Source organism: Nicotiana tomentosiformis, chromosome 1 (genome assembly GCF_000390325.3).
Source record: "Nicotiana tomentosiformis chromosome 1, ASM39032v3, whole genome shotgun sequence".
Classification (NCBI taxonomy): domain Eukaryota; kingdom Viridiplantae; phylum Streptophyta; class Magnoliopsida; order Solanales; family Solanaceae; genus Nicotiana; species Nicotiana tomentosiformis.
The window spans coordinates 141100149-141127850 of record NC_090812.1 but is presented as its reverse complement, the minus strand read 5'-3'; the positions used below and the strand labels follow the sequence as shown (position 1 = coordinate 141127850).

Genomic DNA, 27702 nt, shown 5'->3' with positions numbered 1-27702 from the left:
GCAAGATTGGAGGTGATTTGGACTTATTTGGTATCAAATTTGTAGTTACAATCGAGTTTAAAAAATTCTCTAGTGACACATATATCAAACTTATTTCACGTATGTATCTCACATACATGCATACATGGATATACACGTGATACACATATGATACTTACGTGATACACAAATGATACACAGTATGATACACATATCATATTTTTTTATGTTAATCTTCTACTTCGAATTTTCAATTCAAACCACCTAAAAACTCTACCAAATCATCCAAAAATTGAGATTTACACTCTTTAAGATGTACGCAATATATTCCAACAATACCCACTAAAACAAAGCAAAAAATTGACATTTTTTGATGCCAAATAGCTAATTGGCTAATATTGATAGCATTTGACTAATACAATACTAATAATATTTTTTAAATTGACTAATTTTTATAATAAGTCGCTCATGTACGGACATAACTTGTAATTTCCCTTGCAAAAATGTAGCCAATGGGTTCCAAGAGGAGACGAACTTGCTTACCAACCGCGGAAAGTTCCTCCAATTGAGTCCACCTTTTAACTGAAGAATATGTATGGTGACCAATAATATCTCTGAGCTTCATTCTTGCATGTCCATTTCTCTTCCTCGCTGCAATCTTTGATTTCGATAAGACAATTTCACGAGGAAGAGAGGACAGGAACATGGGTTTGGAAATCTTGGAACCTAACACTTGCATTCGTGGTTGCTGTACCAGCCCGAAAATCCCCATTCATCTCCCTCTTCCTTCTTATTCTCTCTCTCACCCTATTGCTCGAGGTCTTTATTCCTTTATAAAAAAATTGAAATCTATATAGACATTCAATTTTTACTAATCTTGATTGGTTTAAGGCATTTGATTGCAGGGGCTGAAAGTGTGGTGTATGAAGCCATTCTTGATGGTAAAAGAGTTGCTGTGAAAAAACCCATCTTGTCCACCTCTGAGGATATTGATAAATTCCATAAAGAACTGCAATTATTATGGTGAAATTCCTCCCTTTATTTTGTTTGAGTATAGGGCTGTGTTGTTTATATATGTTTGAGATTGATTAGTTTTTGTCTTTATGTGTTTTTCTGTGAATGGTGTATGGGCAAAGCTAGTAGTTCTAACTATGAGCAAATTGTTTGGTATGGGGTTCTGTGGTTGAGCTCGGTTAATTTGTTCGAGTGTCTTGTTGTTTAATGTGGTTTGAATATCCACTTTCTATGACACTATTACTGTATAGGGAGTCAAACAGCTTCTTTGAGCAAGAGTTTTTTATATAGTTTTTTAAATATTCTTACTTATAAAAAGTTTTAATTTATATAGTATTTTTATCCAGTTTCTGATCATATATATTGTAGTTAAGAAGATTCAGAATTTGATGTACAAACTGAGAATGAAAATTAGAAGATTTGACACTCGTACTTTGAACCCCTTCACTGTTTTTGAACTAGAGGGAGTAACAAGTTGTGTCACTTATACAAAGAAAAAGAATGATATAGCAAATTGGCCATTTCTAAATGGCAAAGCTAGTATATTTACCTTATCTTTACGTATGAGAAAATTGTGATTTATGGTTAAGCTTTTGAGCTTGGCTAATTTATTTGTTTGTGAATTTTTGTTAAAATGCTGTTTGGCTATAGCAAATTGGATCATCCGGGGATAGCAAAACTACTGGCGGCGCATGCCAAGCCGCCAAATTACATGTTTTTCTTTGAATTTTACGAGTCCGGAAATCTTGCCGGGAAATTACACGTGGATGAATGGAGCCCAAGTATAAGACAGGCACTTGAAGTTGCAACTCGTCTAGGTGTGTTATGCATTTGCATTTTCCAGCTGCTTGTCATTTTATGTGTCATCATGGATAGTGCGTGCTCCCTCTGTTTCAAAAAGAGTTGTACTATTTCCTTATTAGTCCGTTTAAAAAAGATTGACACCTTTCAATATTTCCTTAATAGGGAGCATTTGTAGCCACACAAATGCTATGACAAGTTTCAGGCCACAAGTTTCAAAAGTTTTACAGCCACACAAATATTATGGCTTATTTAAGACCACATATCTGCAAAGTCTTCCCTTATTTATTAAAGTTTGTGTCAATTCAAACTAGGACAATCTTTTTAAAATGGAGGGAGTAATTGTTTTCTTTTTTCCGTTGTAGGGATGTTAGCTTATCTAATAAAGTTAATGATTTGAAGTAATGCCAAAGAATTTATAATGTTTTCCACCAAGGTGAACAATTAATATTGTGAAACTTGCATTGAGAATGGGATCTATTAGAATGTGATAAAACAGATATTTATCAAGAAAAAGAAAAGAATGTGATAAGGGAAAAATAATAAATGAGCTTCTATTGGAAGTCTACAATACCAGATTGTGATTCATTGATGATAGCACATATGGACTGAAATGGGGAAAAAAAGGGCATGGATAATGCTAGAATCATTAGTAGACAACTGAACTGCTGAGATTTAGTAGTTTAGTAATTATTTCAACTATTGAGAATTTATTTAACCATGATGAAGTATATAGAAGAAAATCATTGGGTAATGGAACTGAAACAGAAAATAGGAGGAGGGAAGCGAGTACCACGACGTTTCAGTAAACAACGACGTTTCAGGAAACGCCATTGCATTTTGTTGATTACTGGTCTAGTAATTTGTGGATCTTACTGAAGAAAGAGTAATGTGCTAGCTAAGATGTTTTTTCCTTCTAAAGTCAAGTATCTCCCACTCTCTTCCTCCTCGGTTTCTCCCCTAAATCTGGCCATTCTTTCAAATGGTTCTAAACATAAAAGATGGTTGCTTAGATGACATTTCTTTCTCCAAACTCTTTTTGAAATCAAAGCACACCAGCTAGTCCTAAGTAAACATGGCCTATGGCCTAATACATAGTGATATCTAAAACCATATCCCCCTGCTGCTCTGTCGTGTTGCTGGCTAGTATTGAGTCGTCTAGGCTTCCTTCTTTTCTCTCCTTTATTCCTCTCTCAATGAAAATGAATCAATTCAATTTTAGCAAAATTTACAATACTTTTCTCCTTTTACAGCAAAGGCCCTACAATACCTACATAACCTCGGGATTGTGCACAGGGATGTGAAACCAGCGAACATTCTTGTAATGTCTTTGATCTTCCTGATTCTTCTGCAGTTTTTATGTATATCCTTGTCAACTTTAAATAAGTTTAACCCCTTCAGAAGCCCTCTCTCAATTACCTCATGCTATAATTCATTGGCACATTTGTTTTTGCTATACTGCAGCTTGATAGACAGCTACAACCACGTCTTGCTGACTTTGGTCTGGCAGAATACAAAAAGAATCTTAAACTAGTTTCCACTGAAAACTGGAAATCTACTGGCAAGCCTACTGGAGGTTTCCATAAGAGGAATATGGTTGGTACGCTTATTTACATGGCACCAGAGGTGCTGAGGAAAGAGATACAGACTGAAAAATCTGATGTATATAGCTTTGGAATATCAGTGAAGTAAGTTTTGCGGTCACAAGCTGCTTTTGCATCACACTTAGAAATGCAATTGATTCTGCAAGTTCACTTACCTGATACTAACTTGTAATGCCTAACCTCAATATAAAATGTATGCTGATTGGATGTTGTTTTGCGTCTGAACAAGTAGCTTCCTAAATGGTTTAGCATCAATCTTTGGTTGTCACAATGCTGGTTGGATGGACTTCTCCACGAAGATGGAGTGGCAAGACGAGTGGAAGCACCAAGGGTTGAATATTTCTGTACAAAAAATTCAAATGAATTCAATCCAAATAAATCTTTTAGCTGCATAAACTCTAGAGAGAAAAGATTAGCATAAACATGAAATGTGCTCCATTTAGGTTGGGGTAATAGAATCCATCTATAGCAAGCAAAAACTCATTCATTCACATGCCAAATACATGTTCTGATCTACCCTAAACTGCCTCACATGCTCATCTTACAGATACTGGAAATATGTACATTTAGGGTCCACAGATATCTCGTAAACACATTAACCCTCAACCTTCATACAGATTACTCCACCTGGACTGAATGTTCTCTATGTTATGATATATAGAGCATAAACATGGATGAATATGACAACCTGACGTGAAAAGGATCTTCTGAGAATTTAAATGGAATGCTTCAGCTTTGACTTCATCTAAGTCATCATTTGATGAAGTTGATTCATATTTACTGCCAGCTTTTGTTATCTGTCAGCTACTTTACCTTGTTATCTTGATGTCCTATCTCTGCAGCAACATGGATATGCCAAGATTCTTGTGTGTAGAAGCAAGTTGATTAGCTACTGTATATTAACTCTAGTTTGAAACCCTAATTGTTATCAGATAGAAGAATTGCTCAACGAAAGGCCTTCCGAGTTGCAAATGTGTTTCGGGCATTGTTTTCCCCACCTTGGATATAACTGACTTCCTCAGACTTTGCATGCAAGAATTTTCATGAGTAACTGCCCAAGTTCTGTGTTCAGTCTTAGTTATTTAAAAAAAAGATTAGCTTTTAAAAGTGAAGTACCCCTTGCTACCTCCATAATATTGTGGATAAGGATTTAAGAACTACGTATGGGCAACTCCTGCATGCAGAAGAACATGCGACCTCTTAAGGCCTCTGAAAATTTCTTCCAGAAAGTGTGGTTTCAGAAACTTTTGTGTGTCTCCATGATAATAATTAGAGACATCATTGATGCTTGCACCAGCCTCGCGTTTATTTTCTATTATTATCTTCTTTTTAATGGATCACGACAATGACTTGGTTGTTTCCATTATGAGCTAGTTTTGTGTTATTGTATTCAATTTACTCGCAAATCCTTTTCCCTTTCGTTAGTAATACTATGATGGGCTGCATGAGGCAGCAAGTGTTTATTTGTCCTCACTTTATAGCTGATACCAAGTAATACTCAGATGTGTCTTTTATTTGGAACATTTTATGAAACATTTTTCGTATTCTGCATTTTAAGAGCAAGTTCTTGTGGATTCATAATGTTGCAGTGAGCTGCTTACTGGCGTAGTTCCATACACTGATCTCCGTTCAGAGGCACAGGTTGGTCTTTCTTTCACTTCCTCAAAATGTCAGCCTTTAATTACAACAACAAATACACCTCAACCTCAAGCTTGTTAGGGCCCGCGAATTGTCAACTTTTATTTAACCTATCATCTGTAAGTTAAATTTTACCTTTCACAAAAAAAAAATAAAAAAATGCATAAGGTTGTTGGTTATTCTTCAGTTCTATTTTTTTAATTTGGTAAACAATCACACACAACATAAATGAATGTCTTTCCAGAATGTAGAATGAAAAGAAGAGAAAGAGAAATGCAGAATGAGAAAAGAGGAAGTAAGTTTGGGAATACCCAGATAAATTATTCTCTCAAGCTATTGGGGGTTTAGATATTGATGTAAACATGCTATAAAATTGGAAGGAATACAATGAATACCTTTTTAGCTACTTGTTGTCTTATTACACTGATCAAAGGCATACTCACTCTTATCCTGTTACTCTAATTTTATTTATTCATGCCTATCCTCACAAGGTAGGGGTAAGGTCTGCGTACACACTACCCTCCCCAGACCCCACGGTGTGGGATAATATTGGGTATGTTGTTGTTGCTGTTGAACACTTATGAGATAGGAGCAATTTTATGGTTAATAGGATTCGTAAGAAGCTGCTCTCCTTTGAAATGGTGGAAGAACTCTTAAGTTTTTTCCTCCACATACGAGATGGGAGTTGGCTTTAATTCAAGAAACTGATTTCCGGATATATGATTCTTTTAAACATGTAGAATAAGAACTTACGAGCAGTTGATTTACTCTGTCACATATCTTAGATGCTTACTGGTTCCTATATCTGCTTATGATAGGCCCATACTGTGCTTGAAATGAACTACACTGAGCAGCGACTTACTGCAGCCGTTGTATCTGAAGGCTTACGGCCCGTTCTAGCTGATCTTCGATCCGGTGCTTCAGCTAGTTTACTCTCTTTGATAGAAAGATGTTGGGATAAAGATCCGCAAAATAGGCCTTCTTTTGATGATATTGTCGTGGAGCTTGGTTCCATTCTGGCAGATGAAATTGGAAGGAGCCGTACAGAAATGGTGTCAGCGGATTCTTTTATTTCTTCAAATGGTTCTGATGGTGCAAATATCCAAAGCTATCAGGAGAATATTAGCTGGTTCGGTCAGGGTAAAGAATTTTCGAAAAGGGTCCCTACTGCCCTTGCTGCTAGCGCATGGCTGGATCATTCAGAAGATCATGTATATAGTCCAGTTCTATCTTGGGGTTCCTTTGCATCATGTGGAAGAAGGGAAACGATGGAAGATAGACACTTCCTTATGCCTCAAGTGTGTGATGAAAAGGATATTCACGTCTTTGCAATCTTTGATGGTCATCGAGGTAGGATATACAGTACTTTTCTGTGTTAGTGATTTTAACTGTTGAATCAAATCACCACTAAATCACCACTGAGTATTCTACTTGTGGGAGAAAAGTAGTAGAATTTTGAAGAAAATGGATTGAACAAATTTCTTAATTCCTATACATTATACCCTTAGGTTAACTATCATCGTAAGGGAATAAGTAATCTTTTTACACTGCCTAATTGAATGTTCTTATTTGCTTAATGAGATTGAAGAGCTAGAAATGTGGGCGTCTAGTAATTTTGAAGGAACACATTGGTATCATATGTTGCTTCATGTGTTTACTATTTGGTTTTTGATGAACGGGAAAATAGTATCGAACATTATATAGTATCGAACATTATATCGCCTTTTTTGTTTGTTCATAATAATAGCAGTACGAAACTCAACAACAATTAAAACTAGAATAGCAATGGTAATAAAGTAATTGTACTTTTTGAAACCTAATTGATTGTACTTTATGGTTAAGCAAACAAGGAGGTGGTGGCCTTTACGAAGCCCTTTTTTTCGTACGTAAAACTTATTAGAAAAATATTTCACTGGAATAGCAGTCTTAATTAGTGTGCCTACAGGTTCAGCAGCAGCTGAGTTTTCTGCTGGAGCCTTACCAGGATTTTTGCAGAATCTTGGTTCAGTTAGCAGGTTTTACGAGCTTAACTTGCCTCTGATTGTTCTCCAATTTCATTCGTGTGTGAATGACCAAGAAGTTTTTAAGAGAGACGAGGCACACAACTCATGGATGTTTATGACTTTGCAGTCCCTCTGATGCGCTTTTTGAAGCATTCATAAAGACAGATGTTGCATTCAGGACACAACTTGATTCTTGTCGCAAACGCAAGGGAGCAGTTCAGAAAGATTGGCACCCTGGTTGTACTGCAATAGCTGCTCTTATCGTCAGAAACAAACTTATTGTTGCTAATGCTGGTGATTGCAGAACAGTCTTGTGTCGAGCTGGTAACCCGTATGCTCTAAGTAGGGTGAGATGTTCATTTACTTAGCCTACTTTCTGATGAAATCAGATGGCTTTGCATTTGCACTAATATATGGTACTGTTTTAGGATCATGTTGCAAGTTGTCATGAGGAGCGTGAGCGTATTATCCGTGCAGGTGGCCTTGTCAAATGGCAAGTGGATACATGGAGGGTTGGTGATGCGGCTCTCCAGGTTAGTCTTTCCAGTTTCACATCTTTTTTAGCACTATCTGATGATTTTTCTAGTATACAGAATTCTAGCATTCCTGTCAATTGTTATATTCTTGTCCATTTTTGCCCCTTGGCTTGGATATTCTTGCATCCTTCTATGCGCGTGTATATTCTGCAAATCTGTATTTATGTATTCCTGGTTGGTTGGAGTCTTACAGTTCCGAAGTTATATTTTTTATCAGGAGAATCCCCTTGTCTTATGTCTTATGATTTTCACTTTCCTTCCGATCCCAGTTCCATTTTAAATAAACATCCCCAAAAAGCTATTTGATGTTAAAAAAATGAAGGAGTACTAGTGCATGTACGAAATGTATATGCACATTACCCGATCCATTTTAGTGAGGGAAAGTGGTGTCTGCGTTATATTCCTTCAAGAGCAGTTATAAAATATGTAGATATCATGAGCTCAATGACAAGTTCTTATAAACGTTATAAATGTATTAATATCATAGTAGCCAATTAATGCAGTACCTTGACTCATTCTTCATGTATTGTATGGCGAATGGTTAGTTGATGACTTGTGTTATATTAGTATGGAAAATTATATGAAGGGGTGCTAAACACCTCTAGACTAGTGGCAATTTAATCTGGTTCAGTATCCGGCTGAGACCAGTGATAAATAGGATATATTATCTTAAAAGTTGGTGATTTAGGCCTTGTTGAGGGGAAATAAACAATTGGTGATTTAGGATCTTAGAAAATATAGAAGTTTTATTATCATTAAATAATCTGATTAATTTTACTTTCACTAGGTCACTAGGTCTATCGGTGATGATGATCTGAAGCCAGCTGTAACTGCGGAACCTGAGATAACTCTAACTACTCTTTCTGCAGAGGATGAATACATTGTAAGTATTACTACTGTTAATTCTTCCATCATGATGGCATTTACTTTACTCAAGAAGAAAATATCATTCCATGTTACTTCAATGACTACTTAATGTTGTCAAATTTTAGTGGTGAATCTATCTTTATGAAATTCTAGTAGTGAATCGATCTTTATGATATGTGACAACATTTTATGCACTTCCTGACCAAATTAGTTGATTCTCCTTTTAGACTTAGCTTCTTATTTCTGGTTATATCTTATAGATAGTAGTAATATATACTGCCCCACATCAGAAAATAGCTGTGTAGTACTATGTAATATTATAGATAAATAGGGCTATCAATATACAGTTTTTCCGTATCATTATTTCTCACATGGTATCTGAGCGGCAGTGAGAAAACATTCGGACAAAAACCCTGCCAAGCAGTTGCCGTGCTTCAATTTTCGGTGACCTTTTAGGGATGTTTTGCATTATCTCCCTTTTCTTCAGTGCTGTGCACAATCCAACGCTAGCACAAGGTTCCCCTATCACAGGCGGCCAAACCCCAGTTAGGCTCTCCGGCAAAGACCCCTCCACGCGCCAGTAAGAACCTCGAATCCGCCGGCACATCTAACACACGCGCCGACGCGTAAAGCACATTTCGACCAGATTTTGACAAAAATTCTTCAGGACAGACAGACTCCGAGAAGTTTGAAATTTTCTGGCGAGCTACTGTGATTATCCTTTGATTCTTTTTTTGTGTTTGGTGATATTTTGCTAGAAAAATCTTCAAATCTATCATGTCATTATGGTTGGATATTTTTGGTTCCAAAAACACATGAATTGGAAGTTCAAGTGTTATGATAACTCCGGAACCCTTAATGAAAAATTCAAACTACTTAGCTTGAGCTACCTTGGTTGAGTTGTGGTGCAAGGGTCAAGGTATTCAAGATTACTTAACCAAAAAGGCTAGTGCAGGAGATGAAAAAGCCAAAGTACTTTGGGAGAAGATCGATGCTTAATTATGCAGTATCATGTGGTGATTTATTGATCCCATGTCGATGCCTTTGTTTGTCCATTCTAGACATGTTATTTAGTTTAGAAAAAGGCTCACACTTTATACACTAATGACATATCTCGTTTCTATGATGTGATATCGCGGATGACAAATTTGAAGAAACAGGAATTAAATGTCTACTTACTTGGGACAAGTACAAGCATTCATGGAGAAATTTGAGAAGTTGATGCAGCTTTTGCTAGTGTTGAAAAGCAACAAGAGTAACGATAGAAGATGTTTCTAGTTCTTGAACTCGCTGGATTTCCTAATGACCTTGATTCAGTATGCGATCCGATCCTGGCTAGTCTAACTGTCATCCTACAATCTCATCACAGACAACTGACTCAACCGTTATAGCATCCTAGACAGTGAAAAATCGGGCATCTCAGACTATGGAGAATAGACGAGAAGGAGGTCGTTTTGGAAGATCTCTACCCAAGTGTTCTTATTGTAATAAGCTTGGACACACTCGTGATGTGTGGTATTCTTTGCATGTTCGACCACCTAAAAATGCTCATTTTGCTCAAACCGAGATTGCTGGTAACTAGTGTTTTCTTTATCTGAAGGGAAATATAATGAGTTCCTTCATTATCGAGCAAGTAAGCAGGCACCTCTATAAGTAGCCTTTGTTGCTCAAACTGATACTTCTGTTGCTGATAATTCTTTTGCTTGTGTTTCCTAGTCTACTTCTCTTGGATCGTGGGTCATGAACTCAAGCGCCTCTGATCATATTTCTGATAATAGGTTACTTTTGTCAAATATTGTTTATTCACAATCTCTTCCCAATATTACTTTAGCCAATGGAGTCTAAACAAAAGCAAAAGGAGTTGGACAAGCTAATCTACTATCCTCTGTCACTTTAGATTATGTTCTTTATGTCCTTGGCTGTCGTTTTAATCTTGCATCTGGTAGTCAGTTGACTCATGCCCTCCATTATAGTATATGTTTTATTGATGATTCTTTTGTTATGTAGAACCGCAGTACGAGACATATGATTGGCATAGGGCGTGACTCACAAGGCCTTTACTACCTTGCCTCGCTCAATCCCTCCACAACATGTTCAGTTAAAAATCCTCTAGACCTAATTCACAGACGTTTCGAACCTCCGAGTTTGTCCAAGCTTCAGAAGATGGTGGCTAGTTTGTCTATACTAGATTATGAGTCGTGTCAACTTGGGAAATATGAAAGTGGCGGAGATGAGGATGATGAGATGGATGTGTGGGCATACTAGGAGGAATATGGTTAGAAATGAAGATATTCAGGGTAAGATAGGTGTGGCCTTCGTGGTGAACAAAATGGGGGAAGCGAAGTTGAGATGGTTCGAGCATGTGAAGAGGAGAGGTCCGGATGCCCTAACGAGGAGATGTAAGAGATTGGCAATGGTGGGCCTGAAAAGGGGTAGAGGTAAGCCAAAAAAGTATTGGAGAGAGGTGATTAAGCAAGACATAACACAACTTTAGCTTACCAAGGATATGATCCTTGATAGGAGAGTGTGGAGATCGAGAATCAGGGTAGAAGGGTAGTAGAGAGTCGAGCGTCTTTCCTTTCATTCTAGTAGTGGTAGTGATATTCTCGTATTTACATATTATTAGATTTCTATTACTGTTTGAAGATGCTATATTTTGATTTTACTATTATCTTGCTGCTGTTACTGTTTATTTGACTTTTTTTTACTGATGCATATCTTTTTTCTGTACTGTTGTGATTATGTATGCTTGCTTTGAGTCGAGGGTCTATTGGAAATTGCCTCTTTACCTACACAGGGTAGGGGTAAGGCTGGTACTCTCTACCCTCCTTCGACCCCACTTGTGGGATTATACTTGGTATGTTATTGTTGCTGTCAACTTGAGAAACATACCTGAGCCACCTTTTCGCGTAGTGCTGAGAGTCATGCAAAGTTTGTTTTTTCTTTAGTTCATTGTGATATATGGGTCCTAGTAAAGTTGGTTCAATCTTAGGATTTCATTATTTTATTAGTTTCATTGATAATTACTCAAGATGTACTTAGATTTTCCTAATAAAAGATTGTTCTGAGTTATTTTCTATATTCCAAAGTTTTGTGCCGAAATAAAAAATTAATTTAGCGCTTCTATTCGCATCTTTCGTAGTGATAATGCCTTAGAATACTTATTTTCCTAATTTCAGTAGTTTATGACTTCTCAGGGAATTATTCATCAGACATCTTGTCTATATACCTCTACAGAGAAAGAATAGGCACCTCAGTGAGACTGCTTGCGCACTTCTCATTGTGTCCCATGTTCCACTATGTTTTTAGGGCGATGCAGTTCTCACGGCTTGTTATTTGATTGATCGGATGCCTTCATTTTCTATCCAAAGTCAGATTCCATATTCACTATTGTTTACTCAGTCACCCTTATACTCTCTTCCCTTCGTGTTTTTGGGAGCACATGCTTCTTTCAAACTTAGCTCACGGGAAGGATAAGTTAGTTCCTCGTGCTCTCAAGTGTGTCTTCCTTAGTTATTCTCAAGTTCAAAACGAATATCGTTGCTTCTTACCTGATCTTCATAGGTATCTTATGTCAGCTGATGTCATATGTTTTGAGTCTCGACCTTACTTTACTTATTTTGGCCACATTGATATTTCTGAGGTCTTACCTATACCAACTCTTGAGGAGTTTACTATAGCTCCTCCTACATCCTCAGTCACATAAGTCTTACCCATACCGACCGTTGAGGAATCTAGTATTGCTCCTCCTAGATCTCCAACCAAAGGAATACCACTCTTGACTTATCATCATTGTCCGCGTCCAGCATCAGGCTTAGCTGATTCACATCCTACACCTGACCCTGCTCCTATTGTGGACTTGTCTCCTCCTAGTCCACTGATTTTACTTCGGAAAGGTATGCGGCAGTCCATACTTAATCCTAATCCACGTTATGTCGGTTTAAGTTATCATCATTTATCATCACCCCATTATGCTTTTGTGTTTTCTTTGTCCTTTGTTTCCATCCCTAAGTCTACATGTGATGCACTGTCTCATCCAGGATGACGACATGCTATGATTGACTAGATGTCTGCTTTACTTGCGAGTGGTACTTGGGAACTTGTTGCTCTTCCTTCAAGTAAATCATCTGTTGGTTGTCGTTGAGTTTATGCAGTCAAAGTTTGTCTAAATGACCAGATTGATTGGCTTAAGGCCCGCCGTGTTGCCAAATGGTATACTCAAATTTTTGGGCTTGATTACAATGAGACTTTTTCTCTCATGGCTAAAATAGCATCAATCCATCTCTTTCTATCCATGGTTGTTGTTCGCCATTGGCCTCTCTTTCAGTTGGACATTAAGAATGTTTTTCTTTACAATGATCTTGAGGATGGAGTTTAAATAGTGCAACCACCTGATTTTGTTACTCAAGGGCAGTCTAGTAGCCTTGTATGTCGATTACGCCGGTCATTCTATGGTTTAAAACAATCTCCTCGAGGCTGGTTTGGTAAATTAAGCATAGTTATTCAGGAGTTTGGTATGACTCGCAGTGAAGCTGATCACTCTGTATTATATCCGCATACTGCTTCATATTTGTGTATTTATTTAGTGGTTTATGTTAGTGATATCATTATTACTGGCAATGATTAGGATGGTATCACTAGTTTGAAGCAACATCTCTTTCAGCATTTCGAGACTAAGGATTTGGGCAGATTGAAGTATTTTCTAGGTATGAGGCTGCTCATTCTAGCTCAGGCATTATTATTTCACAACGAAAGGATGCCTTAGATATTCTTGAGGAGACAAGAATGACGGGTTGAAGACCCATTGATACTTCTATAGATCTGAATGCTAAACTTCTGCCAGGACAGGAGAAGCCTCTTACTGATCCTGCAAGATATAGGTAGATGGTTGGTAAGTTGAATTACCTCATGGTGATAAGACTTGTCATTTCCTTTCCCGTGAGCGTTGTAAGTCCGTTTATTGACTCTCCTTGTGATAGTCATTGAGATGCAATTGTTGAATTCTTCGATATTTAAAATCAGCGCCAAGCAAAGAACTATTGTTTGGGGATCGAGGTCATGAGCTGATCGTAGGATACACAGACATTGATTATGTATGATCATCTTCTGATAGACGTTCTACGTCTAGATATTGTGTTTTAGTAGGAGGTAATTTGGTGTCTTAGAAGAGCAAGAAATAGAATGTGGTGGCTTGATCTAGCATAGAAGCATAATATCGAGTATTGCCTATGGCAACATGTGAGTTAATTTGGATCAAACAGTTGCTCAAGAAATTAAAATTTGGTGAAATCAGTCAGATAGAATTTGTGTGTGATAACCATGCTGCCCTTCATAATGCATAAAACCGGTGTTTCATAAGAGAACTGAACACAATGAGATTGACTATCAGTTCGTCGGAGAAAAGATACTCGCAGGCGATATTGTTACAAAGTTTGTGTAGTCGAATGATCAGCTTGCAGATATTTTTACTAGTCCTCGTATATGTTATATCCGTAACAAGCTTAATATATATGATTTATATGCACCAGCTTGAGGGCAAGCCTTAGATAGTAGTAATATACATTGTCCCACATCAACACTTAGTTAATTAATCAATAATACAATTTTCCCGTGTCATTATTTCCCACAATATCCACACAGGTATATTATTTGAGCATTTTGTAGAAGTGTTGGGTATATAAACATACTTTTTGTTGCACAATCAGTTCCCACAAATAACATACAACTAATGATGTGGATTCCATTTTGTCATTAGCATGATTTTGCACCCTAAGGTATGGCCTAGTGGTCATTGAAGTGGGTGAGAACCGTGAGGTTCAAATTCTAGCCGAGGCAAAAGTTACTAGGTGATTTCTTCCCATCTATCCAAGCCTTGGTGGATAGAGTTACCTGGCACCTGTTGCTGGTGGGAAGTGACAGATATCTTGTGAAATTAGTTGAGGTGCGCGCAAGCTGACCCGGACACCATGGTTATAAAAGAAAAATGATTTGTTGGTTTGAGGCCCCATGTTTTCTTGACCTTTATTATGTCCTTTGTGGTCAATCATAATACTTTGACTTTGAAATGCATGAATACGTTCGGACTTTTTGTTTTCATCGCTTTCTCTGGTTTGAATTGGGTTGACTGTTAGTGAGTATTTTAGGTTGGGAAAGGGAGTGAATGAAGGATGGGAAACTCTAGGCTGATATTGGAATTTGTAAATTGATTTAAGATCATGGGAATATGCAAGGTCAAATCAAGGAATTTATAAGAGAAAAAGGCTACGAGACCTCCACATAAATGGGAAAATGTGGATGTTCTCATATTGACATAAGAATTTTTTATTTCGGTTTTGTAAGGGAGCCCCCAACTATTTTGCAATTGAGGGGTAGTTGTTGGTTAAGAAAGGTGAGCCCAGCAGCCAAACCTTCAAATCCTTGTTCCCATTAAGAGTTACCTAAATCTCAGTTCATCTACTGCCATTTCTACTGTTGGAGGTGGACCTTCCAAATCATCTTGAATTGGTGCATTAAGATCACGCTTATCTTGAATGGTTATATCTTTTTCATACAATTATAACTCATAATAAAATTAACTACCAATTTTACATAAAAAAATAGATGCACGATAATTAATTTTTTAAAATTATACGTCAAAGTTAAGATGAAAAATTAATTAGGTAAATATATTATATAAACATAATTAAGTATATATAAAAAGATAAATTAAAAGATTAAATAATAAAAATAATAATAGTTTAATGGGGAATAGTAAATGGGGAGATGAATAATGTGTCTCCAAATTTGGGGAGACACTATTCACTCCCCATTTTGGGGACAAAAATTCCCAAAATGGGGAGGGTTGGAGTGAAATTTCCCCATTTTGGGGACAATGTTGGAATTGCTCTAAGACTTTAGATGAGATAATCACACAGTTCAACAACCACATACCTTTATCTTCTTTTTCTTTTGTTAGTTATCGTGTCTTTGACACTTTCTTTCTAATCTTGACTTGATAATGTGGCTGGATATAGTTACAATTTTTAGTGATATAGTTACATTTAGATTGTTATGAGGAAAAGATGAAGATGCAATATAGGTTCTTTGTGGTTGGCAGAGGTAGAGCCAGAATTAGATCTTTATGGGTTCTAAATTCTAGGATAGAGACATCAGGTGTTAGTAACTGCGTTCTGAATTTAATTTTTGTATATATTTTAGCAGATTTAATACAAATACAGGATTTGAACTGAAGCTATCGGTTTGGCCAAATCCGTAGGTAACCTTCTAGCTTCGCCCGTGGTGGTTGGGTATGTCCAGGAGAGGCAAGGAGCTTTCTTTAGAATCTAGGACGTGAGGAGATGCCTAGATATCTTACCTTTCACGTATTATTCGTTGTTATTTTTTAAAGTTTGCTGAAGATCTTTATGATGTAGACAACAAACATTAAAGAAACTCTCATAAAGAACCCAAGGCCAAACCCTGTATTTCTAAGCTTCAGATCAATCTGTTAACCTTTAGTGTGTTACACTGAGGGTATACAAAGATATGTTCTTTTTATGTTAAGAAATGTTTATACGGCTTATGGTAGTTGCAGCAGAAGGCAAATCTTAATGTTCATTTGCTTATGCCTTATTCAATTGATCAGGTAATGGCCAGTGATGGCCTTTGGGATGTTGTTAGTGAGACAGATGTAGTGAACATAATCAGAGACACAGTGAAAGAGCCAGGAATGTGCTCAAAGAGGTTAGCAACAGAAGCTGCGGAACGAGGCAGCAAAGACAACATAACCGTTATTGTTGTTTTCTTACGTCCAGTTTCCACAGCTGAGAGAATTTATTAGCTCTGCTGTCAACATTCATCATTTTTTGCAAGATTCTTTCTGTGAAGTGTAAATCAACACACAGGAACAGACACAACGTATTTAACCAATAAGAGTTATTTGGATTCAGTTCATTGTGTGATTTCAGCTTGTGATCAAGGATTTCTGATCTGTAATCTTGATTCGAAACAAAATTATTCTCTTTTTGGACATGTTAAGGAACTGATACCGATTGGACAAAGATACTGATGAGATCCACTTCCTTGATTTGAAATCCTTTCTAAGTTGTGTTCTTGTCTCAGATGTTCTTATTTAATAATTATTTAGGTTAACTCAAATATTAAAGCAAGCAAAGTGACCCTAATGATAATATTTGTCTGATATACCAGTGGAACCTCTGGGTCATTTGAAATAATCTTCAACTATTATTTCAAATATTTTGAAACCATGATCAAGGGTAAAGCTCAAGGCGTGCACTTTTGCATCACAAATGCGGATACATTTAATAAGGGCACACTTTGAGTCCCAAACTTTGGTGGTTTGGAACATCCAAGAGGACACCTGGATGGGGAATTTCAATTCTAAATGATCAAACAAAAAAAGTACTTGGGCCATTCTAAACTAAAGGTATGTTAATTTCCCTTATGGTGAAAACATCAACAATATCCATAGGGCTGTGAGAAATTCAAAAATGACTAGTTTTTTTCTCGGGTTTCCTTTGCCAATAGACCAATCAACGGTGCTTTATCGCAAACAATATTTAGTCGCTACAAGCCAAGCCCACGGCGGTTCCTTATTCCGGTTGTAAAGCGGAAGAAGAGGGAGAATGGGCACAACCCTACTAGCAACCTGCGTTTCCGACCCGAAAGGAATGGAAAATGAAAGGCCTCAAACCTGATATGTGAGAGGAGATGTCTTTCTTTGGGAGCTGCTAAAGAAAGTGTCTAAACGCATTCAGGGACCATGGTTGGTCACCGAGGACTTCAATTGGTCCTTTCTCTCTCCTCAGTTACTTCTTGAGCCAATAAAGTTTTTGCTTGTCTTTCCTTGCTACCCGATGCGAACAATCAGTCGAAGGAGCGGAGCTTAGAGCTTTTACTTTATATAAAGCGCACTCACTTTAACGGCGTACCTTTTGCATGATGGGTCAGCGAGGAAATGACGAGAGTCATTAGTTCAAATCCAATAGTAGGTAAAACTGACCGAAACCCCTGCTTTTGTCAGCATGACAGCAAGCACGGTCTGACAACAAGGAGTCAATTGAATGGTCAAAGCATAGGTTGCTTCCACCTGTGGCCTTTTTCGACCGCCTTGATACCTTAATATCAAGGAACCAGCCCTTTCTTTCGCGCTTGGTAGGCGCTTCGCTATAGCCTAGCTTACTGATAGCCTATCGGCTAGGCGTATACTATGTTCCAGCGCCTTTAGTTTAGTTGCAGACCTAGAAGCTACTATATATAGATAGTGCCCGATTTTTATATCCTGCATGCGAATCGAAGCTCTTATCTCTCTAGCTCATGGATAAATCACCCGCCGGAAAGGAATAGCCGGGATAGAATGAAGGAATGATTCAATCTTCCATCATTCTCGTGAGCCAAGGAGATCTTCTCTACAATAGTGAGTCCTTTAACAAAAACACTCCTTTTTCCTTAACTATTTTTTTAGGGAGAATCAAACTAATTCTTTGAGCTAGAGAGAATTTATAGAAAAAGTTACAAAGCTCTCCTTCAAATATTCCATAAATAAAGGTAGGTCGGAATTGGTAAAAATTGAATTAACCAGTAATTGAAAATTAGTTGAAGATTCACAACTAATTGAAATTTAGCTATTTTTAGATGCAAAAAAAATATTTGAACAAAAATACCTCCAATTTAATAGAGGCAACAAAAACTTACCTTTTCATAAATAAATAAATAAATAAATAAATAAATAAATATATATATATATATATATATATATATATATATATATATTAAACTCCGTCATAATATACTCAGAGTTCAAGCTTCTTTAAATCCATCTCCAGCATATTACGTTGGAGTTGGAACAGAGAAAGAGGAGAATTCCAGTTTTTCATCTTTTCTGTCTTTTCAAACTCCAAGATCCTATCCTGAAATTTCACTTGTTAGAAGTTCCAACTCCAACAACTTTTCATGAATTTATGCTTTTATATCAACTTCAGTATTTGTTTTGAACTCCAATATGTTTTCATGAACTTCCAATGTTAACTCCATCTTTTTCATGAATTCCAACATTTTTTGTGTGATCTTTATCATTTTTCATAATTCCAACACTTCTTTTACCAACTTCAGCAGTTTCCTGAACTCCAAAATTTTATCATGAACTTCCAACATTAACTCCAGTGAATTCTAGTATCTTTTCTTGAACTCTAGCATCTTTTTACGAACTCCAGCGTTTTTCATGAACTTCGTCATTTATTTCATGAACGCCAGTATTCTTTCGTGAACTTTATCATTAACTCCAGCATTTTTATAAGTTTTCATAAATATTTTTAGTTGAACTCCGAAAGGCAAACCTTTATTAAGTAGTGCCTAAAGCTAATGGCAAGGCAATATGTCTTGATCTCGGCACATACGTATTGGGGTATGGCTAAATTAGGCTAATGATATAACTTTAATTCAAATAAAGAGTAACTGACACAAGAAAGAGGAAGGAGTCAAATTTTTAGGGCTTAATGTGATGGGAATATTAGGAAGAAGAAGAAAAAGAAGAAGAGAAAAAGACGCTAGAGTTTTGGTGTTTAGTTTGGGGTATGTTTGTCCAACTCTATATAAAATGGCTAGATTTTAATTAATTTTGAAAGTTTGGTTACTTTTTTATTTTCGGTATGGAATAGCCATTCTAGGGATGCTATTTAGGAATTACTCAATACTTATTTTGTCCTAAAATTTTAAACCAAAAATCCTAACTTCAGGACAAACCAGAAATCTTTGTCTTGAAAAAATTAAACAAAAAAATTAAAATTCAGGACCACTGACTAATTTCTAAATAACAGTCCTTTAGAGTGGCTATCTGGTGTCATTCTCTGTGCCTCACCTAAAGTTGGGCTCGTATAGAACATTGGATGACCTGCTTTATTGGGTGAATGACACAGTTACCCATAAAAATAAAACTATTTATCCTTATCTACCCATTTATTTTTTCTACCCATCAAATTAATTACATTTCCTACATATGGTAGTTTTTGTGGGAAATTTTCTCTTTTTTCTCCAATTCTTCTCCAATTCTTTTTTATTTCAATGCTTCTTTTCTTTTTTTTTCCTTTTTTCTTTCTTTTCTCCTTTTCTTTTTTCTCGTTTTCTTCTTATTTTTTTCATTTTTTATTTTATTTATTTATTTTTGCCCAAATCGTATTATTGTTATTTTTACCATAACTTATTTCACACTCAAATTTGACTCTTTTTATTTTTTTTTTATTTTTTTCTTTATTTCTTGTTCCTTTTCTAATTCCACGTGATTGCCATGCAAACCGTGATCTCCTTCCCTACAAATATCAGTACATACTCTACCATTAGCAGTAACACAACCAGTTATGGAGCAAAACATAATCTACAACAACCAAATCTCCATATATACTAGTTAGAATAGAAATGATAATAAAATATTGGAAAATGCAATAAAAGTATAAGTAGCAAAAAAGACTTCTATACCATATGATACCAATATGGTATACATGTATACCAACATAGTATATGATTGCTCTAGAATATTGCTACAACTATCTGCGACTATATTACTGTACCAAAACATTAAAGAATGCAATAAGAGTTTGAGAAATTACATGCTCGCATTGCAAGCTAATTATTCGCAAAGCAACTTGCTCATTCTGTATACTAACATGGTATATAGTTGTATGTGGTCGTTCCAATAATTGCCTATAACTATAAAAACTATTACATAATACGCATAATCTGTCCATCGGCATAAAAAAATTCCAGCACTGTAAATCATGTTCATATAAATAATTCAAGAATAGAATTCACTTAAAATGCAGCTAAAACAACCAAAAAAATGTTCAAACTACCATATGATACCAATATGGCATATAACTATACCAACATGGTATACAGTTTTACTGGTTAATTTCTGGCAACTATATGACTATACTACTATTACATAACACAACATGCATAAAGAGAAAAATAAAAAAAAATAGTGTACCGCATATTAATATAATAAAGTATTTCAAGATATTGTACGATATTACTATTATTAAAAGAAAATCAAATAGTGTACCAATTAAATGTAGCTAATACAACCAAAAAAGGATTCAACTAACATATGATACCAATATAGTATATAGCTATACTAATAGTGTATATAGTTATACGGGGTCGTTCCAACAACTGCATATAACTATAAAAACTATTATATAATACACAAAATCTATGCCCATAGGTACAAGAAAATCCAACACAGCAAAATATGATCATATAAATTATTTCAGAATAGAATTCACTTTAAAATGTAGGTAAAACAACCAAAAAATATTCCAACTACCATATGATACCAATATGACATATAATTATACCAATAGGGTATACAGTTCTACTAATTAATTTTAGGCAACTATATATGACTATACTACTATTACATAATACACATGCATAAAGAGAAAAATTAAAAAAATAATGTACCACATATTAATATAATAATATATTTCAAGATATTGTACTATAATACTATTATATAAAACAAACGCATAAAGAAAAAAATCAAAATGATTACATAATACATATGCATAAAGGAAAATTACAAAAAAATCAAGATATTGTACTATTCTACTATTATTAAAGAAAAATTAAATAATGTACCAATTAAATATAGCTAATACAACCAAAAAAGATTCCAACTAACATATGATACCAGTATATCATATAGATATACCAACAGGGTATTCAGTTGTCACATAATCTAATTAACTCAATTTTGTGCGTCATCGATTATACTAAAATTTAGATATCTTATAATAATATACTATATACCATTTTTAAATGGAGAATAAATTAATAAAAAATATTCAATGGACACGTAGATCCTATTATAAAATGAGAAAGATAGAAGAAAACGTTTATTTATATTTGAGAAGACAATAAAAGAGAAAATAGGTTGGGGAAATTAATGCGGTTTCACGTGATCCGGGATTAGAAAGGAAAGGATTTTGAAAATAAGTAGTTGGGTAAATATTTTAGATTGCATAGGTACACATTGTAAGACAAACTAGAATGTGCAGTAACGGATAATTAAAATTAGATTTCATACTTATTCACAAAGAGAAAGCTATGAGTTTAGTTAAAAGGATATATGCACAGTTTGGTATGCTGAGGAAAACAAATTCAAGCAAAAAAAAGAGGAATGGGTAACCGGCAAAAATAGATTTTGATAAATAGGTAGAAATTATAATTAATTCCCAAATAGGTAAAAACGGGTAATTAGTTTGTGGGGCGTAGGCAGATTGTGTAATTCTCTCTGCTTTATCTTTAGGATTATTACGGCCCATAATCGGCCGGATGTTCTAGTCTATCTATTTTTGGCTAATGTATTTCTTTATTACTCGATTTAAGCCAATTTTAACACTTTAGCCACCAAATATTGTAAAACTCTAGCCCTCCCTTTTCTTTCTCCCACGTGACTTTTTCACCAATTTTCAATCTCCTTTTTCTCTTCCATTTTCCTACCGTGCATCATCTCCTTCTCTACTTTTTCTTAAGATCTCTTTATTCCAAATCTCCATCACAATAAATTAACCCCTTGTCAGGCTACCAATCTCTACTATTGCTCGTATTGTTTCTGCCTTGGTTCTGATTGATATTTCCAGATGAAACCCTTTCTCTTGGAATTCGTATATTTGGATCTCAAACCCTATATAAAAAATATCAATCAAAATCAAACATGTGTTGGTCTTCCTGCAATTTGAAGCTTGTATAGGCCAAAATTCATTTTCAGGATATTTAGCTTAATATGTTATTAAAGAAAGTTATCGGTCGAGCTTGCCCAAGACGCAGCGAGGTCAATGGCTGAGGCGCCGACATGAGCCGTGGTCAATATGTCGACGGTTATCGCTATCAAGATGTCAGCAAGGGTCGACGTCGAGATTGACTATTTATGATAAGACTTGCAACGACTAATTTGTCAAGACAAGGTACTAAAAGGAAATATTCTAGTAAATATTCCCTTTATTTGTACTATTAGGGTTTCCTGGGAAAAATGACCCATATATATAGAAAGAAGAAGACAATGATAGGGGCATGTCATATTGATTTTGATAAGAACACTTTGTAGAAGAAGACTCCCTCTTTGGCAGAAATACAAAGGTCACCTTCACAAATATTCTTGGTGATGTATTATTTCCCACTTTTCCATCAGATCCGAGAATTGTTCATGAGAATCCTGGATCTATCTATCATTCATCATTGTTACGCTAAATATTCGTCACACCCATCCATTATTGGGTGAATCATTCCCTTTAATTACTTAAATGTCATTTATTGGCATTTATTGTTAGCTATAATACCCTTAACGTCCTTGCTTTAAGAGTATTTTGTATTTATTGTCACCAACCATATACGGAATCTGTCCTATCTACTATACTGTTTTGTGCTTAATATCTAGAGTTATTATCCTTGGTTAGATTTAACCTCATACTATGTAAATTCAATAGTTTAACCGGAGATTATATTTTTTTGTCAAATAATTTGGCGCCGTCTGTGGAGAATTTCTAACCAAGTCGTTTAGTTTGCAGGACGACATACAAAAGGACATATGGCGGCCCCTTGGCGAAATGCTTGAGCCCAAATCAGACGCGACGCGTCCTTGAAGAAGTGCACGAAGGCCACTATGGAGCTCATTCCGGCAATCGAGCTTTGGTCAGGTGCCTCATACGAACAGGATACTATTAGCCCACCATGAAAAATGAGTCCACAAATTTCGTGAAAAAATGTGAGCAATGCCAGAAGTACGCCCCAATGATCCACCAAGCAGGCGAACACCTACACTCAGTAACTTCCTCTTGGCCATTCATCAAATGGGGAATGGATATCGTGGGCCCTCTCCCGGCCGGACGAGGTAACGTACGATTTCTCTTGGTTTTAACTGAATATTTCTCTAAATGGGTGGAAGCAGGAGCATTCCTCCAAATGCGCGAACATTAAGTAATCGCCTTCATATGGAAGAACATCATATGTCGTTTCGGTCTCCCCAAAGAAATCAGCTGTGACAATGGACCTCAATTTGCAGGAAAGAAGGTCGCTGACTTTTTTGAAAAATGGCACATCAACAGAATACTGTCAATGCCTTACCACCTCGCGGGTAATGGGCAAGCAGAATCCTCCAACAAGTCAATACTGAACATCATGAAGAATAAGCTCGAAGATGCAAAGGGACTGTGGCCGGAGATATTACCAGAAGTACTTTGGGCCTACCGAACAATACCAAAAACGAGCACAGGGGAAACGCCATACTCGTTAGTCTATGGGACTGACACAGTATTACCAGTCGAGGTCGGGGAGCCCAGTTCAGGATAATTCCGCGAAAGCGGACCCCAAAACGATGACAGTAGAAGGTAGGAACTCGACGAAGAAATATGGCCTATGTGAGAATGGTCGCCCAAAAGCAACAAGCAGAATGAAACTATAACAAAAGAGCAAAGATCAGGCCACTTAAAGTCGGGGACTATGTTCTTAAAGCTAAAACACAAGCAAGCAAAGATCCACGGGAAGGCAAACTAGGAACAAACTGGGACGGCGCCTACAAAATCACGGCAGCGGCAAACAAAGGGTCATTCACACTAGAAATAATGGAAGGAAAGTGACTACCAAACAACTGGAACATTACACACCTCAAGTACTTCAACTTTTAAAGATGAGGTCCCCAAAGTCGTACTCTTTTTCCCTCACTCGAGTTTTGTCCCAAGTGGGTTTTCTCAAGGAGGTTTTTAACGAGGCGATGATGGGGATTCTTCAGGATTGAAGTGCGCACTAACGAAGACACTGGACGACCAGTTCATTGCTCGACCTCTCACTACTTTTCTAGCTCGACCAATGAATGGACTAGATAGACCGGGACTGAACTACCAGCCAACGCCTAGAAAATATGTAAATCTCTCCAAGAATATGAATAAAGAACAAGTACATGAAGTTTATTCCCGCTCTCCCCAAGTAAAGGTTACATTCGACCTTGTTCGAATTAACACCTATTCGGCCCACGGCCTCAATCAAGTAAAGGTTACATTCGACATCGTTCGAATTAACACCTATTCCGCCCACAACCTTAATCCAGTAAAGGTTACATTCGACCTCGTTCGAATTAACACCTATTCGTCCCACGACCTCAATTAATTAAAGATTACATTCGACCTCGTTCGAATTAACACTTATTCGGCCCACGACCTCAATTAATTAAAGGTTACATTCGACCCCGTTCGAATTAACACCTATTCGGCCCAAGGCCTCAATTAATTAAAGGTTATATTCGATCCCGTTCGAATTAATACCTATTCGGCCCACTGCCTCAATTAATTAAAGGTTACATTCGAACTCATTCGAATTAACACCTACTCGGCCCACAACCTTAATCAAATGAAGGCTACTTTCAACGTCGTTCGACCTACTCAAACAAATTTGTTACGACAAAGGCAATCAAGCAACAAAATCAGAAAAGCGCAGAAATCCGAACAAAGAAAAGGAATCACGTACAAATAACAAAACTAACACTGCATACTTAGAATATTTTTTAAAAAGGCTGAACACCTACAAAAAGTGCACACGTCTGCGGCTAAAACAAAAAAGAACAACTACTCACAGCCCGGCCCAGCAGCGCCACCCGTTTGATCGCGCAGACCGTCTCCACCCATCTCGTCGCCATCGCCAGCGGGATATTCACCCTCATACCAGGCATCCTGTTTGATCCGATCCATGCTCACACCCTCCTCGTCGTCGCTAGCTTCCGGTGTAGCGGGGTCATAGCCACAAGCAAACCGAGCTTTACGTGCCTTAGCATGTGCATCCTCGAAGGCGGCTTCTGAAATAGCCCCCGCCCTCATCAGATCCCTGAATATGTCTAGCTGAGCCTCGACATGAATCCATTCCTCGTACAAATCACGAGGAACATTAGGAAAAGCAGGAGAGCGGGAGGAGGACGGCTGAGCCAATAAATATACCTTCTCAGCCTCAAGAGCAGCAACTCGATCGCTAAGGCCCGAAGCCTATTTTTCTAGCTCCCCTATCCGCTCATCAAGCCGCTCCTCTCTGAGCCTGGCCGTCTCCAAAGCACAATCCTGCTCAGAACGGAGAATGCGGATCGCAACCTCTAAAGCCTCTGTTTTCCTCGCAACCGATAACTTGGCCGACTCCGCCTTCTCTAAACCCACTACCTTCTCAGCGACCTCGCCACTCAGAGCGACCACTTTGAGTTGACACTCCTCAATCTCAGCGCGCAATGAGACCACTTGGGCTTGAAGGTCGGCACATTGGACCTCGACCCCCTGCTCACCTCGAGATCCTCTTCTTTGTCTCTCAATGCCCCCCTCGAGAACGCTGCACTTTCTAATGACCCTCATCAATTCATCATCCTTCTCCTTTAGTTCACCTCGGCGAGCCTAGAAAGTGCCGCTTCCACCAAACCGCCTGCAGATCTCGTGGTGCTTATCACGATATTCACAATATTTCTGCTCCATCTTCTGGAAAATGGCCTTACGCCTCTCCTCTCATCGGGCGCTCTCGATCTCCAAGATCACGGTCTGAAATAAAGATAGAACGAGTAAGAACAAAACTGGACTCGACATAAAAAACGAAGAAAGATCAAAGGCTTACCCTAAGAGCGAGGCCGGCTATACTCGTCAACAGAGTGGCGTCTTTTATTTTCTCAAGGGTCTTACCCTCCACATCGGAATAGAGGGGACCAAGAGAAGGGACCATATCCTCCGTATCAACCTGCAGATTCCGATCCAAGGGGATCGCAATAGTCCGTGTGGTCCCATCCAATCTTACCTCGAGTTGGGTAAGTCCTTCCCCCATCATCCTCACTTCCTCGGCGTCCGTATATAAACCCGTCTCGTAACCTTCTTTGGCTATAGTTTTTCCTTTTGTGTCAACCCGGGAAGAAGGACCCTCAGCTGGTAGCGAGGTCGATGACTCGTCCTCCCGTAAGACGTCAGGGACTCTCGCCGGGCCCCTCAAAATCCATCACGGCCTCAGGGAGATACGTACATTCTTCGGCTCCCGACGACGGTGGAATCGGGGGCGGTAAATCAGCGTCATCTCCAAGGTCTATGGTCGCCATTTGTCGGACGACGAAATCCTCCATCACCGAACTCCCCACATGGGCAGCTCTTTCGCCAACATCTACAGATTGCCTCTTACGGAGAAGCAAGTTATCTCCATTCGGCAACGATCCCTCCTCATCGTCCTCATCTACTAGATGACGCAGACCTCACCGCAGCAGAAGGAATAGAAGCGGCCTTCCTCTTACGGAATGCCGGAGCAGGAGCCTTCTGCCTTCTTGAAGGTCCTCGGGCTGAAAAAGAAAAATCAGAAGACTGTCACTCCCCGTATAAAATCGCAACGAGCAGACAACCACGAGGTCGAAGACTGTCACTCCCCGTATAAATTCGCAGCGAGCAGACAACCACGAGGTCAAAAGAGTATAGACAAAATAATTATGTATGCATAGACAAATACATATAAATGAACTCATCAGCCGCGGAAGGCGCATGCCCGAATTTCTTGATAAAGACGGCCATTCACGAATCCCCACCGTGTGAGGCAAGACCTGGTTGACCCAGTCATGAATTTCCCCGACCAAGGGAGGGGGCGAAGTCTCAGCTGCACGAAGAAGGGACGGAATGTTAGACTACGACTAAAACAGGAAAAATGAATGCTCAACAAAAAGATACTTACGGGCATAATTCCAAGCCTCGGGGAACCCGCTTGCGTTGGCCACCACGTCTTTAGTCTTGACGACGAAATAGTTGAGCCAGAACTGACGATTCACCTTATCGTCCATCTTCACCACCAAACTTTTACTTCCTCGGTGGCGAAGGTGCAACATCGTCCCCCTATAGAAACTAGGGGCGAAGAGATGCATCAGGTGGCGAAGAGAACCCACGGCCAGCCAACTCCGCATATTTCGTCAGCATACAGATAAGCTTGTAGATATAAGGGGAGAGCTGGGTCGGGCAGATGCCGTAGTAGCGACAAAATTCCTCCGCCAATGGGAGAAGAGGAAAAGAATAGCCCACGTAGAATGGATACACATAGAATGTGCAATATCCTGGGCGATGTATCTGCACCACATCGTGCCCTGCTGGAACTAGATCGATGTGAGCCGAAATTTTGAACTTTTTCCTAAACGCAGCGAGGTCAACCTCGTTCATCACCGACTCCGAGACCTCAGGGTCGTCTTCGGGCAACTTCGAAAAGTCAGATCTAATATTTTCACTACGA

At 37.9% G+C, this 27702-nt stretch overlaps 1 protein-coding gene across 3 annotated transcripts in view; it reads left to right on the top strand.

Moving 5' to 3' along the window:
* Nucleotides 1–479: 479 nt before the first annotated feature.
* LOC104091238 (protein kinase and PP2C-like domain-containing protein) overlaps nt 480–27702 on the top strand; it is a 30761-nt gene continuing 3538 nt past the window's right edge. The window contains exons 1-12 of one of the 3 annotated variants that reach the window (XM_070191885.1): nt 482–798; nt 885–1002; nt 1645–1811; nt 3048–3115; nt 3259–3482; nt 4988–5039; nt 5855–6386; nt 6982–7051; nt 7167–7386; nt 7468–7572; nt 8363–8458; nt 16067–16514. In XM_070191885.1, the coding sequence (XP_070047986.1) occupies nt 684–798; nt 885–1002; nt 1645–1811; nt 3048–3115; nt 3259–3482; nt 4988–5039; nt 5855–6386; nt 6982–7051; nt 7167–7386; nt 7468–7572; nt 8363–8458; nt 16067–16261 (1962 nt within the window). In that variant the 5' untranslated portion in view covers nt 482–683 and the 3' untranslated portion in view covers nt 16262–16514. Of the gene's footprint in view, nt 799–870; nt 1003–1644; nt 1812–3047; nt 3116–3258; nt 3483–4987; nt 5040–5854; nt 6387–6981; nt 7052–7166; nt 7387–7467; nt 7573–8362; nt 8459–16066; nt 16515–27702 lie in introns of those variants that run through there. The other 2 variants (XM_070191887.1, XM_070191886.1) reach the window with 2 other exon arrangements.